The sequence below is a fragment of the Cervus canadensis genome, chromosome 18, assembly GCF_019320065.1.
Source record: "Cervus canadensis isolate Bull #8, Minnesota chromosome 18, ASM1932006v1, whole genome shotgun sequence".
NCBI lineage: Eukaryota > Metazoa > Chordata > Mammalia > Artiodactyla > Cervidae > Cervus > Cervus canadensis.
This window is the reverse complement of record NC_057403.1, coordinates 15,897,111-15,910,958: the sequence shown is the minus strand read 5'-3', so window position 1 is coordinate 15,910,958 and position 13,848 is coordinate 15,897,111. Positions and strand designations below refer to the sequence as shown.

The 13,848-nt window shown below is 55.3% G+C and overlaps 1 protein-coding gene across 11 annotated transcripts in view; it reads right to left on the bottom strand.

Moving 5' to 3' along the window:
- Positions 1–13,848, bottom strand: part of POU2F2 (POU class 2 homeobox 2) — an 80,698-nt gene that overhangs the window by 31,487 nt on the left and 35,363 nt on the right. For 6 of the 11 annotated variants that reach the window (XM_043434984.1, XM_043434986.1, XM_043434988.1 and 3 more), the window contains exon 1: positions 3,728–3,782. The exons of 1 other annotated variant lie outside the window; for it this stretch is intronic. In XM_043434984.1, coding sequence (XP_043290919.1) covers positions 3,728–3,755 — 28 coding nt within the window. In that variant the 5' untranslated portion in view covers positions 3,756–3,782. Of the gene's footprint in view, positions 1–3,727; positions 3,811–13,848 lie in introns of those variants that run through there. 4 more of the 11 variants (XM_043434985.1, XM_043434991.1, XM_043434992.1 and 1 more) reach the window with 2 other exon arrangements.

Below are 13,848 nucleotides of genomic sequence, written 5' to 3'. Positions count from 1 at the left end.
TCATGGGGACTCACGGTATGGTGACCCTGGGGAGAAGCTTGCTGAGACCCCGTCCTGCAGGCTCTCTCGCTCCCTCTCTCTCTCAGCTCTAGACGAAGACTCACGCCCACTCCCACCTCACAGCACTCTGGCACAGTGATACGGCACAAGGTGAGACCTAAGTGTCCTCATTTTTTCAAGCCCCCTTTCAGGTGACTCTAATTTGCTCTAACGTCCCCCCCCACACACACCTTCAGAAGTACCCCGTCAAAGCCTCATTCATCTGCACAGAAAGTCTGGGTGGCTGCTTAGGGTCACCCCTCCCTCCTCCCATCGCAGGCAGCGTGTGACTTTTCAGAGGAACAGGCAGGAAAAAGCCCTGTAGGACCCAGCGGGGCCCCTCGAGTCCCACCACCCGCGGGTCAGACCCGCCCAGGGCTGCCCCGCCCCTGGGCTCACACCCGCTTGCCCGACTGCCCCAGGCCTGGGACTCTGGGTCCCCTTCGCCCTCCCCCGCCCCTCCCTCCGCGGACTTTCACTTCTCCTCTGCATTTCCCCCAGCCGGTTTTAGCAGACTTGGGCCAGCTTCTCGTTAGCACTTACCGAAAACGGGGCTAAATATAGAGGGCCCAAGGGCTGCCCCTCACCCCTCCCGGCCCCGCTTGGCCTGTCCCCTGGGTCCCCGGCCTCCAAAGCCCACTTCAAGCAAGGCTGGGGCCTGGGAGCCCCTGTGGGCTGGGTCAGCACTGCCGGGAACCTCTGCGCGCCCACTGGCCCAGCCCGGCCTCCCCGGGAGCAGCGTTTCACACCCACACCCCACAGCTGTCCTTGGGGCGGCCTCCAGGGAGTGAAACACTCCTGGGTGTCAAGGGGGAGGATGCAGACACAACAAGAGCGGTGGCCCCGCAGCTGTGCTGACAGGAGCTGCCACGGAGCGCACACACCACAGCCTCAGCCAGGCGGGGCCCCGACACGGACCGAGACCATGCAAACGCACACGGGGACAGGTGCGCAGATCCCAGACGGGAATGTGTGCAGATGGAGATGCGAGCCCAGACACAATGACACCAGCAGATATGCAAAACACACACCCAGACATGTGTGGGCACACCTGCCTGTACATACACTTGCACACCGAGTCACCCCCAAACACACACACACGCACACCAGAGTCACTCACAGACAGATGTACAGATAGACACAGATGTGCATACACACATACACACCCAGGTCACTCAGATAGACACACACCAGACATACACACACACATACACACACAGAATGAAAGAGACAGGTACACACTCACACCCAGGTCACTGAGATAAGACACACCAAGATGTACACACACAAGCTGTGCACACTCACTCAGACTCATTCAGACACACAGTTACACACTCACACACCCAGAGTCACTCACACATACAAACAGGTACACATTCACACACCCAGAGTCACTCAGACACACATACAGGTACACACTCACACACCCAGAGTCACTCACACACACAAACAGGTACACACTCACACACCCAGTGTCACTCAGACACACATACAGGTACACACTCACACACCCAGAGTCACTCAGACGCACACACAGGTACACACTCACACACCCAGTGTCACTCAGACACACATACAGGTACACACACACCCTCAGAGTCACTCAGACATACAAACAGGTACACACTCACACACCAGAGTCACTCAGACACACATACAGGTACACACACACCCCCAGAGTCACTCACACATACAAACAGGTACACACTCACACACCCAGAGTCACTCAGACACACATACAGACAGGTACACACACATTCAGAGTCTCTCAGACACACAGAGAGATACAGATGTGCATATACACACATATCCGGGTCTCTCATATAGACAAAGATGTACTTACACAGGATATGCACACACACACACAGCCCCCCCAGAGTCACTCAGATATAAAGGTAGACTCAAATGTACACACACACAGAGTCACTAAACAGACATACAGAGATGTGTACACACACACAGGTCACTCAGATAGACATACACACATGTGCACCTACTCACAGTCCTAGAGTCCCCTCCTCCTGGGAGACGGCCAGGGTGCAACCCAGAACCCAGTCCAGAGATGTGGAGCCCAAGACCGAGCAGGAGGCAAGACCTGCTCAAGACCACACATGTGTTAATTCACATCCAGGCTGGGGAGCCCAGGCAGGCCTTGCAGGCAGGGCAATTCTCTGAAAAATGCCAAGTAAAGGGTCTAACCCAGTGCCTGATAAAGCCGCCATTCCCCCCAGACAGGGAAGAGATAGTATGCACACATTATCCTGTGCAGATGCCCTGGGTCGCTGTGTCTGCACTGTACACACATGTGCACATGTGCAAACATACACACACACACATCCATAGTTGCACACACGGTCACCTCAGTAAATCATCACATCACACAGCATCCTGCAAGAAACCTTCCTTCTACCTCAGCCCCCTCCTGGCCTCCCTTGCCTACTCATACCCCTTCATCCTTCATCTCAGACCAGACATGCCCTCCTCCAGGAAGTCCTTCCTGATGCCCCATTAGCCGAACTGGGCAAGTCTTCTGGGCTCACCCAGTGCCCTGTGCCTCCTGCATCCCAGCTCTCACCCCTCTGCCTGTGCTTCCTCCCTTGTCTGGTGACAGGTCTGTCTCCGCTACGGAACTGGGCACTCCAGGAAGACAGACCCAGAACTGCCTTCTTCAGCAGTATTTCCAACATCCAGCACAGAACTGCTCCGTAAATACGTGTTGATGACGGATCACAGGACACCCGCAAACGCTGATGCACACAGACGCAGGCCAAACCAAGATTCAGCCCCACAGACACCCACAAATGGGACACATCCCCACGGTCAGAACTATAGGGCCGCAAACAAAACACCCTTGAAGTATGGACACTGGCTGGTCTAGGCCCCGCTATTACTGTATTACCTCAGTTAACTCTCCCACGCGCACCGCCTAGAGCTAACCATCATTATGCAGAGATGGACACGTTATGCCAAATGAGTCAACATGTACAAATCACTTTGTACAGCCCTTGGCGGACAATGTTGGCTCAGTCCGCTGACACTTGGTGGGGGAGGCGGTTCATAAACACACAAACATATCATAAATTTTCAGGGGTGATGAGTACCATGAAGAAAAGACAGAACAGGGTGAGGGGCTCGAGAGTGCCGGGACTGGCTGCCCGTTTAGATGGGGAAGGCAGGGGAGGCCACCAGAGAAGGGGACATCAGAGGTGAATGAAGTGAGGAAGTGAATCAAGAGAGCCTTGCCAAGGCTATCCCCACAGTGCCACACACACAGCCCCTCGCACACACAAACCTGACAGTCATATATAGAAAGCTCAGAACCACTGTTCTCACGCGCGAACACAGACGCACACACTGGGAGGTCCAGCCCCCAGGCAGTCCTGTCCCAGGATCACTCAGGTCGCCCACCCACTGGTCCTCTGTATGAGAGCCGGAGACCAGCACCCAGCTCCATCCTCCTCCCCAGGACCCCTCAGGACAAGGAGCGGCAGAGGAAGGCAGAAGAGGTCTGAAGCCCCCCAGGGCTGATGCGAAAGGGGAAAGGAAAGAGGAGCTGCGGGTGGGGACGCAGGATGGGGAGAGGGGCAGCTGCTAAGGCAGAGTCGGAGAGCAGAGGAGCAGCCAGAGAGGAAGGGCAGGCCCAGCCAGGACGACCCCAGGGTGCTGCCTGTGAGCCCCAGCCCCTTACCTGGAGCCCCCATGCTGGAGTGAACCATGCTGCCCGCCCCGCAGGGCTTGGGGAACAACTGTGTCATCTCCCCGCCCTCTCTGGGGGCCAAGCCCTCGCTGCCGGAAGTCACCCAGGGAGGAAACCGCAGGGTCCGCCCCCTTCGGAAGGGAAAATACCCGTGCCCGAAGGCCCACCCCAGCCGGCAGCGGACCCCAAATCAAGCGTGTGTGTGTGCTGGGGAAGTGGGGGTTGGGGGGGGTAGAACGCAGGGAGGCTGGAAGAACTGACTCTGCAGCTATGCCCCCTGGAGGTGTCCCCAGCCCCTCTGCCGCCTCCACCTGGCCGGCACATCTGGAGCAGGGCTTGTGGGTCTGGGAGAGAAGGTGGACCCCAAACACCGACACTAAAACACTGGCTAGGAGTTTGGGGAGGGCCTTTCCCAATGCTAGGCCCTGCCTGTCACACCTGACAGGCATCATCTCTGAAGGTGCTATTTGCCCCCATTTTACAGACAAAGACTGAGGACCAGAGCAGTGAGGTGGCCTCTCTAAGGGCTCAGAGGCAAGAAGCGTTGACGCCAAGAAGCAGGGCAGGAGGAGGCTTCCGCAGACTGGCCAGCGGGGAACCCAGTCGCGCCTCTGCCCGCAGGTGAGGCGTCCGCGGCCACCACTGGGAGAAGAGGTACCCGTGGGTAGTGGCTGGACTGGCGGCAGGGCCGGGCCTTGCCCTGAAGCGGCAGGAGGTCCGCCAGGGGGCAAAGCGGGCGCCGGAGGTGGCTGGGGTGGAGGGAAGTACCGGGTCCCAGGGCCACGGACTGGCCCCTTCGCGCTGCGGCGCTCGCGGTCCAACGCTTCCCTCCCTGCCCGCCAGAGGGCGGCAGCGCACAGCCAATGGGACAGAGGGCGGGGCCGGCTGCGGAGGAGGCGCCCCGCCCTCCGCCCCTCCCCTTCCCCCGCCCGCCCCCGCGCGCACACCTGCGAGGGTCACACAAAGGCGCAGGACTCCCCGCGCGCGGCGGCGCAGACAAAGGCGCGGCCGAACCCGCTGCCCTCTTCCTCCCCGCGCGCGGCCCGAGGCTGCCGGGCCGCCTGGTGCCTCCAAACAGCCCACCTGCTCGCTCCGAGCCCTGTGGGGCTCGCTGTGCCCCTACGCTGAGGGCCCCCCCCCGCCGCTAGAGCACGCGCGCGCACAAGGACGGCTGGACTCATATACACACACTCAAGTGTTTCTACACAGGGACCCCAGCACATCACACACACGTGTGCACATCTAGACACATGGAAACACTCCTTGGTGCCCAGGCCCTGACAACGCTCCCTACTAACACTACCCGAGTGTGCCCAGAACCCTCTGCTCTGTCATGCAGGCACAGGGGCATGTCTATACAAGTGTACCCAGGCATACCGTGTATGCCCACGTTCACACCCAAGCACACTCACGCAGGTTACGACACACAGGCAGACCTTCAAGAGTGCCTTTCTGCCTGTACACAGGCCCTGTGCGGCCCAGACAACGCCCAGGCAGGCAGGCCCACTCCAGGAGAATGATGGTGGTCCTTACATCTGCACAGAGGGGACAGTGGCCCCACCAACTACACTCATAACATTCCGTATTGTGAAGGCCATTCCTCCGAGCAGATTAGGAGACCCTGCAGCATCCGCTGGCTTCACCTCAGACCTCCTGCCTCCGGGCCCACCTCTTTACCTCTCTCTCTCTCTCAGATGGCAGGATTTCTCTACAGGCAGGCCAGGCATCTGGTGGATGATGGCACTGGAGCCTTGTCTTGAAGCTGCATTTGCCCACTAAACTCTATTTAGGATTTATGTTTTGGAAGACTTGGAAATGAGGGTAATAAGGACTTTATAGAGGGAGCAAAACCTCACCAAAACACCCCCCATGCTCCACAGTCAACAGCATCCTTGTCAAGAGGGAGCTCCGGGTGGTAACTCAGAGCAGGGAGAGATGCACCCCCCTGTTTCCGGTGCTGCCCTCCCAGGCCTGCGGCTGAGAGGTGGAGCTGGCGACAGCCTTTCATGCCCACCTACCCGTGGTGGGTGAAATCATCCCACACCTCTTGCCTCTCAAACTGACTCCACTATTATCGCCTCTGGCAGACCAGAATTGAGTCCCTGAGCTAGAATCGAGGCATCTTGAAGAAGAATGGGCCTGAGACTTCCACCTGCCCAGGAGAGGACAAAGGGGCTGAATTAGGGGCATGCTGGGTGGGCAGGGCCTGGCAGCCAGGAACGGGGAGGCCCAGGCATGGGAGATGGTGGCCGTTTAGCTGGAGAAGAGGCCTCAAACCAAGCTGAGCCAGGCAGGTAGGGCCTGGGAGCTGGGGAGCAGTGGGGGCCGCTGAGGGTGCAGGGAGCCTGGGAGGGAGGCGGCGCAGGGGAGACCAGGCTGGGCTCAGGGCTGAGCGGTAATTAAAGGAGACGCAGGGGGCTCCCCAGGGCCAGCGGGGCTGGTAACTGACACGCGGGCCCCATTGCTCCGCTCATATTTCTCACCGGATCGATACGTTTGACTCCCGACAAGACAATAATCGCTTGTACGCGGCCGGCGAGTCGATCAAATACATTATTAGAGCGAGGTCCCCTGGGGGCCCGGCGGGGAGTGGTGGGGGGAGCAGCCAGCCCACCGGGGACAGCAGAGCGAGATTCTTCACCCCTCAGGGCCCCCAACCATGGCCTCTTCCTCTTGGCTGCCCCTGGGGACCCTCTCTGTGGCTTGGCTCCCCAGCCTCTTCCCGCATCCCGCTGTGTCTGGCGACCTCTTCGCTCAGCCCCCGCCTGCGTCCCTGCTCTGCGTGGGGTCCCCCATCCAGGTCCCTGCTCTGTGTGGGGACCCGAGCAGGGTTTCCCTGAGTGCTGCCGCATTTCTGGGGCTCTAGCATGTAGGAGCTCAGAGAGGGCCCCAGGCTGCAGGAGACAAGGAGACCGGGTTGCCTGTGAGTCGACAGCCGAGTCAGAAGGCGAGCTCAGGTCTGAGATTCATCGACATTAACCTCTCTTTGCATCTCAGCGTTCTGCCTTCAGCAGAGCCCAATGAGGGCCGCCTCTGCGTGGTGAGGCAGGTCAGGGTGGGGGAACGGTCAGGGAAAGCTGACTTAGGGACCCAGACACAGAGGAAAGCAGGATGAGGGGTGGCAGACAGACACAGACCAACGTATGTCTGGCTGGTCCTGCTGCAGGGTCGTGCAATCCTCCCAGTAAGCCCTCCAATACTCTGGAATCAACCCCCCCCCTCCCCAGGCACTGTCTGTCCACCTCTTCCTGACTTCCGGGCTCAAGCCTTCGTTTCCTGTTTACACACCTCCTTCATCCTCAGCCATGCCCTCAGAGCTGCACAGAAACAGACAGAAAGTCAGATCTGGACTGCGGGCCACAGTTTGCCAACCCCAGGCTGAGACCATTTACCTGCAGTATAATCAGTGATGTTTGTTTGATGTTATTTAATTCTAAGTCGTGTCCAAGTCTTTTTGTGACCCCATGGGCTATAGCCCTCCAGGTTCCTCTGTCCATGGAATTTTCCAGGCAAGAATACTGGAGTGGATTGCCATTTCCTTCTCCAGGGGATCTTCCCAGCCCAGGGATCGAACCCATGTCTCAGGCATTGGAAGGTAGATTCTTTACCACTGTGCCACCTGGGAAGCCCCCAAACTTTTCCTACGTGTCCCTTACAGCCAAGCTGTGAGCTGAGGGCTGAGGACCTAGAAGAGAACTAGATCTGAAATCTGCCCTCAGGGAGCTCATAGTCCAAGAGGAAGACTGGATTTGATAGAAGTTTTCTGATATTCCATAACTGACTCAGAAAGTAGGCAATAAATGCTAGTCAAAGATGAATCCCAAGACATAGACGAGGCTGGATTTGATGTTGTAGGTGGAAAGATTCTGAGCATGAAGAGTCTGTATAAGTGAGGTCCACTGGGGACTGGTGTGAGACCAGACTGGTGGGTAGAAGCTGGAGAAGATGACCAGAGGAGAGGCTGGGACAGTGGTCTAGACAACAGGAGAGAATGGGGCCATGAGGATGCAGATGAGAGTATGAGTTTGAGTGAGAGTCTTGAGGACTTTGGTGGACTTGCAAGCAGGCAGCTGAGCAGGGTGGATGGGTGGGTGCTCAGGCCATCACTGATGGACAGTGGGAAAGGGAGCAGATTTGGGGAAAATGCTTAGGTCAGTGCTGGGGATTGGGGGGTGGGGGGAGATCAGCAAGGCCTATGCAACAGGAAGCCAGCAGATGCTGAATAAATTCACATCGACACAAACACTCCTCATGCATCTCCTGCCCACCACCAGTTTTCCCAGACCCACCAGAAATCCCAGGAATTCACCACACACAAAAAGAAATCAGGAAGCATCATGGTACAGCCCAAAAAAGATAAAAGTCAGAAGACCAACAGGTCCCCATTCTGAACCTGACCATCTGGTGGCCCAAGGCCAGCCCCCCCAGCACTCTCTGGGCCTCCGTTTCCCCACCTAAAAGTGGGAGGTGGGCTGGAGGAGCACTCTAAGACTTCATCCAGCTGTTAACATTCTGTGGCTTGAAAGGGACAAGAACAGGCAAGATGGACCGATGGCTCCACTAGCAGCCACATTCACACAGCTAGCCTGGGTGGACCCTGAGTCTCTCTGACCCCAAAGCCTGCGCCTAGACTGCTGTCTTGGGCTTGCGGCTCCTCACTTGGGCTTGTACGTGTCCCAGGCTGTAGGCTGTCCCGGAACAGACCCACCAGGACATCCGAAGAGGCAGGTGCCTGGCCCTGGGCCTGACCTGAAGAGGCTCTGCCCTGGGCAGAGGTGCCCCCGCCCACCCCAGGCTGCAGACTACTCCAGCCCAGACCTCCTGCTCACCAGCACCAGCACCAGCACTGACTGCAGGCTGATGGCGCTTTCCTTCCTCCCAGCCCAGGGAGCTGTCCAAAGGCTGAAATGCAAGGGCCCTCGGAGTGGTACGGAAGCCCTCCAGTAACCCGCTGCTGCCTCCAGGAAAGCCCAGCCCCCTCACCATGGATGGCCTCCAGGCACCTGCGGAACTTCACTTCTAACGAGAGCACTGTGTGCCTGCCACACCAGAGAAAGCCGAGTCTGTCCCTACTTGGGGCCTCTGACCTTGCTGACACCTCCCCTAGAACACTGTTCCCCATCTCGTCCCTTTCCTCTGACCCTTTAGGACTTAGCTCAAAGGCCGCCTCCTTCCAGAAGCCCTCCCTCAGCCACCCTCCACTCCAGTTATTGTTCAGTCACTAAGTAGTGTCCGACTCTGCAATCCCATGGACTGCAGCATGCCAGGCTTCCCTGTCCATCACTGTCTCCCGGCGTTTGCTCAGACTCATGTCCCTTGAGTCAGTGGCCAGTTTTGTTTTCTTTGTAGCGCTCTCTGGAACTCAGGCACTGTCACCTTGCCTTACTGTTTCCCCCTCTGAAATGTAAGCTCTCTGAAAGCAGGTGCTTTTTTTGGTCTTCTCTTCTGCAGTATGCCCTTCTGAAAGGGACACACCATGTGCTTAGATCCTATTTGTTGAATGAATGGATCCTTCCAGGCTCCCACAGCCCACAGAATGAAATCCAGGGCTGGCCTTCCAAGCTCAAGTGGACATGGGCCTCTGCCAGTCTCCACGGGCAAATTGCCTTCAGAGCTCACCTTCTTCCTCTGGGTTCGGCAACTTGGGGTTCCCTATGTACCCATCCTCCGAGCTTCCTGTGTTTGCTGGGCAAGTTCTACTGGCCTCTATAGCCTCGGCTCAAACCTCTCCTCTCTGGAAGCTGTCTCTGACTCCACAGGAGGCCTATTTAATAGTGATGGCCTGTCTTCCCATAGTTCAGGCATCTTGGGCTTAGCACTAATCGTACTGCATTGAAATTACTTCCCAATGAGGCTGCCCTCACAGCGCAGGGCTGGAGGGCAGGGTGGGGTTTCATTCATTTTTGTAGAATGGAGTCCAGCACTGGTCTGCAGATAAGCCCCGTTGAATCAGGACATCTGCCCTGTAGACTGACACTTTATAGAGCTGGATGTACGCACTAGCGCTTCCCAGGTGGCGCTAGTGGTAAAGAACCCGCCTGCCAGTGCAGGAGACATAAGAGATTCGGGTTTGATCCCTGGGTCGGAAAGATACCCTGGAGAAGGAAATGGCAACCCACTCCAGCATTCTTGCCTGAAGAATCTCATGGGCAGAGGAGCCTGGCAGGCTACAGTCCATGGGGTCACAAAGAGTTGGACACTACTGAAGCAACTTAGCACGCAAGCACTGATCTGGGAGTTAAACATTTGAAAGCGTGGAAACTGGTTTTTCCATTCACTTGCTGTATGACCCTGGGCAGGTGATTTCACCTCTCTGAGCCTCTGAGGATCCTTATCTTTGAAATGAGGGCAGTAACATGGGCTGATCAGTGGTAAAGAATTCACCTGTCAAAGCAGGAGATGCACGAGACCCAAGTTTGGATCCCTGGGTCAGGAAGATCCCCTGGAGAAGGAAATGGCAAACCACTCCAGTATTCTTCCCTGGGAAATCCCATGGACAGAGGAGCCTGGCGGGTTACAGTCCGTGGGACAGCAGAGTCAGACACGACTGAGCATGCACACAACGTGGGCTGACAGGAACTTCATTAATCTTTTTTTTTTTTCTTTTGTTTTTAATGGTTCCTTGTGCAATATAGTAGGACCCTGTTATGGGTAATCTTAAATATAATACTGACTGCCATGCACAAGGAGTTCAAAAAGTTCACAAAGGGTTTATCACACCGAAGTTTGAAATAGAGAAAATCAGAAATAACACAGAATGCTACCATAGGACAGTAGCTAAATTAAGTGTAGCATATTCATACTCAGGAACAGTACATGATCATGAGAGATGATGGAACCGATCTATGAATATGGACATGGAAAGTTCTCCAAGACTCTGCTGAATGCAAAGGCAAGCTGCAGAATGATTTACACAACTTAATATTATTGATGTAAAACACATACCAAAACCTCTATGTATTTTCTATGAGTGTGCAGGTATTGACAAATGCAGAGAAAAGGCCCAAAGGGTAACTAATCAGCTAATGACAACTACCTCTGGTGAGTGGACCAGAAGTGGGAAAGTGCATGTGTGTGTGTGTGCATGTGTGCATGCTCAGTTGTGTCTGACTCTTTACAACCCCACGAACTGTAGCCCACCAGGCTCCTGTGTCCATGGGGTTCTCCAAGCAAGAATACTGGAGTGGGTTGCCATTTCCTCCTCCAGGGGATCTTCCTGACCCAGGGATCGAACCCACGTCTTTTGTGTCTCCTGTGTTGGCAGACAGGTTCTTTACCACTGAGCAGCCTGGGAAGCCCCCTGGGAAAGCAGAATGGACTCAAAAGGGATTTTTTAAAGATTTTTTTTTATATGGACCATTTTCAAAGTTTTTACTGAATTTGTTACAATATTGCTTTTGTTTTATGTTTTTGGGGGGTTTATGTGGGATTTTAGATCCCCAACCAAGGATGGAACCCCCATACCCTGCATTGGAAGGTGGAGTCTTAACCACTGGACCACCAGGGAAGTCCCTCAAATGAGGTTTTAACCTTTTCTGTTATGGTTTTGGTTTTTATAATGAGATTATATTCATTTTTGAATTAACATTCGACTATGAGTTACAGGTAGCAAACTATAAAGTGAAACAAAGGACTGATTATCCCCCACAGTGAGGAAAGTGGTCACCTCCAGCAGGGAGGGAGGGACAGGGTGGGGGGGCGGATCCTGAGCTCTGGCTGCCTCCTGTATACAGACCTAGGTGGCGATCCCACAGATGTTCACTTGATAAAGATTGATTCAACTGTACATTGATGACTCTCTCACATAACTGTGCTTCCTGCAGGCAGGGGCCAATTCCCACTCATTTTGGTATCGTCTGCTCTGCACCCCTAGTTCACTGCCCAGAAGCAGATGTTAATAAAAGGCCAGATTCGGTAGGGTGCGCCCCAGGCTGCTAGAGCTCCAAGGGGCCAAGGCTGCTGTCCAGGGTACTAAAGTCCAAAGCCTGGGAAGCCTCAGGGAGGCCGGCCAACAAAGACAGCTTCCAGACCCGTTATCCTAATTGGCCACTCTGCTACCTGGCTCCTGCTCGCCTCTAACACATCACCTTCCATTGCTCCCCAGGCCTTCCCAGGTGGCGCTAGTGGTAAGGAACCTGCCTGCCAATGCAAGAGACATAAGAGACGTGGGTTCAATTCTTGGATTGCAAAGATCCCCTGAAGGAGGACATGGCAAACCACTCCAGTACTCTTGCCTGGAGAATCCCATGGAACAGAGGAGCCTGGTGGGCTACAGTCCATGGGTCACAAGGAGTCAGATACGACTGAACCGAGCACGCAGGCGCACACACCCGTCGCTCCTTGCCATTCGCTCGCATCCTCCAGGCTGAAGCTCCCATGTGCCTCAGGACCTTTGCTCGCTCTCTCCCTGCTGGCTGGTGCCGTCTTTGCCCAGGTATGGTGGTGGAGCACGCCGCTTATTCCAGCAGTCCACTGACACATCCTCTCCACGGAGAAGTCTTTTTGATCATCCCAACCCACACAGCCTTTCCCCTCGTCATCACTCTCCACCTTTCACCGGGCAGCATTTTCTTCCAGCACTTGTCACTGACATTCGAGTTTCTGTGTGTGCATGTGCTTGTTTATCACCCATCTCCGCCCACTTGAATGTTCACGCTGGGAGGACAGGGGGCAGGTCTGTTCTGTTCGGTCTCACCCTCCTATTTAAAAGGGCCTCGGGTGCACAAAATGGCATTAATCATAACCCACGGTTCATGGCTTTCTCCCATCACTGAGATGGGCAGAGCCCTCTTCCAGTCTTTATTTGCTTGTTTATTTAACTTATATTTAATAAATTATGTGGACACATTATGATGTCTTCACGTAAAACCACCACTCACCATACAGGCTAGACCTGTGACAAGTCACATTGACTCTGACGTGTGCACTGCTGTGTCCCCTGTGCCTGCCACCGAGGAGGATCTGTTTGCTGCAGGATGATAAGGGGCACCACGCAAAAGGAAGCTCACAGGAGCGCCCGCATGGCCTCACGAGGAGGGGAGAAGAAACCAAAGGCCATGCCCTCCCGTAAGCTCCCCTCTCCTCCCTGCAGTTCCCACCCCTTCGTTCAACCTAGCCAAAGTTTCGTCAAGACAGTTCAATCCCACACCCTCACGGATGGCCCACTGTGCCAGACCCTGTGCCTAGAACTGGGGACACAGAGGGACTTCCCTGGTGGTCCAGTGGCTATAACTCTGAGTTCCCAATGCAGGGGACCCAAGTTTGATCCCTGGTCAGGGAACTAGATCCCACATGCCGCAACTAAGAAGTCTGCGTGTCACAACTAAAGGTTCTGCATGTCACAACAAAGATCAAAGATCCCGCATGCCGCAACGAAGACTTGGTGCAGCCAAATAAAAAAATATTTAAAAAAGAGAGACAGAGTTGGTTGGTGGTTTAGTTGCTCAGTCATGTCCGACTCTTTGTGATCCCATGGACTGTAGCCCGCCAGGCTCCTCTGTCCACGGGATTTCCCAGACAAGAATGCCAGAGTGGGTTGTCATTTTCTTCTCCAGGGGATCTTCTCGACCCAGGGATCGAACCTGGGTCTCCCACATTGCGGGCAGATTCGCAGATTCTTTACTGACTAAGCCACCAGGGAAGCTCGAGAGAGCTGAGGACACTGGGACAATCAGCCTTGGCCACGCACCTGAGCATTCTCAAACCTCCTGCTGCTCTCCCCTCCCCCCACATCCCGCCTCTTCAGGGTCCCACGATTATCATAAGTTATAAGAGCAGCTACCCAGAGACACTTGTTCCACAAGGCCACAGGCTCTGTGTGTCCTCTCTTGGCATCTTCCCAGAGATCCAATAAAGCAGGTGCTGTTATTACCCCCCTCTTTTCAGACGCGCACCCTGAAGTGGACTGGAGCCGGCAGGTCAGTTCCAGAGCCTGGCTCTCCTTACCACCAGGCACGCTGCCTGTGTGATCGTGTGTGTCCTTCTCCCCTCGAAAATCCGGGAGGTCCTAGGCCTCCTGTATCTCTGCAAAAAAGCAACTGAGGATGATGGAAAATGTGTCAACTTTGAAGTCATGGAACAAGTGGTCAGGTCCCAGCTGCAGAACTCAGGGA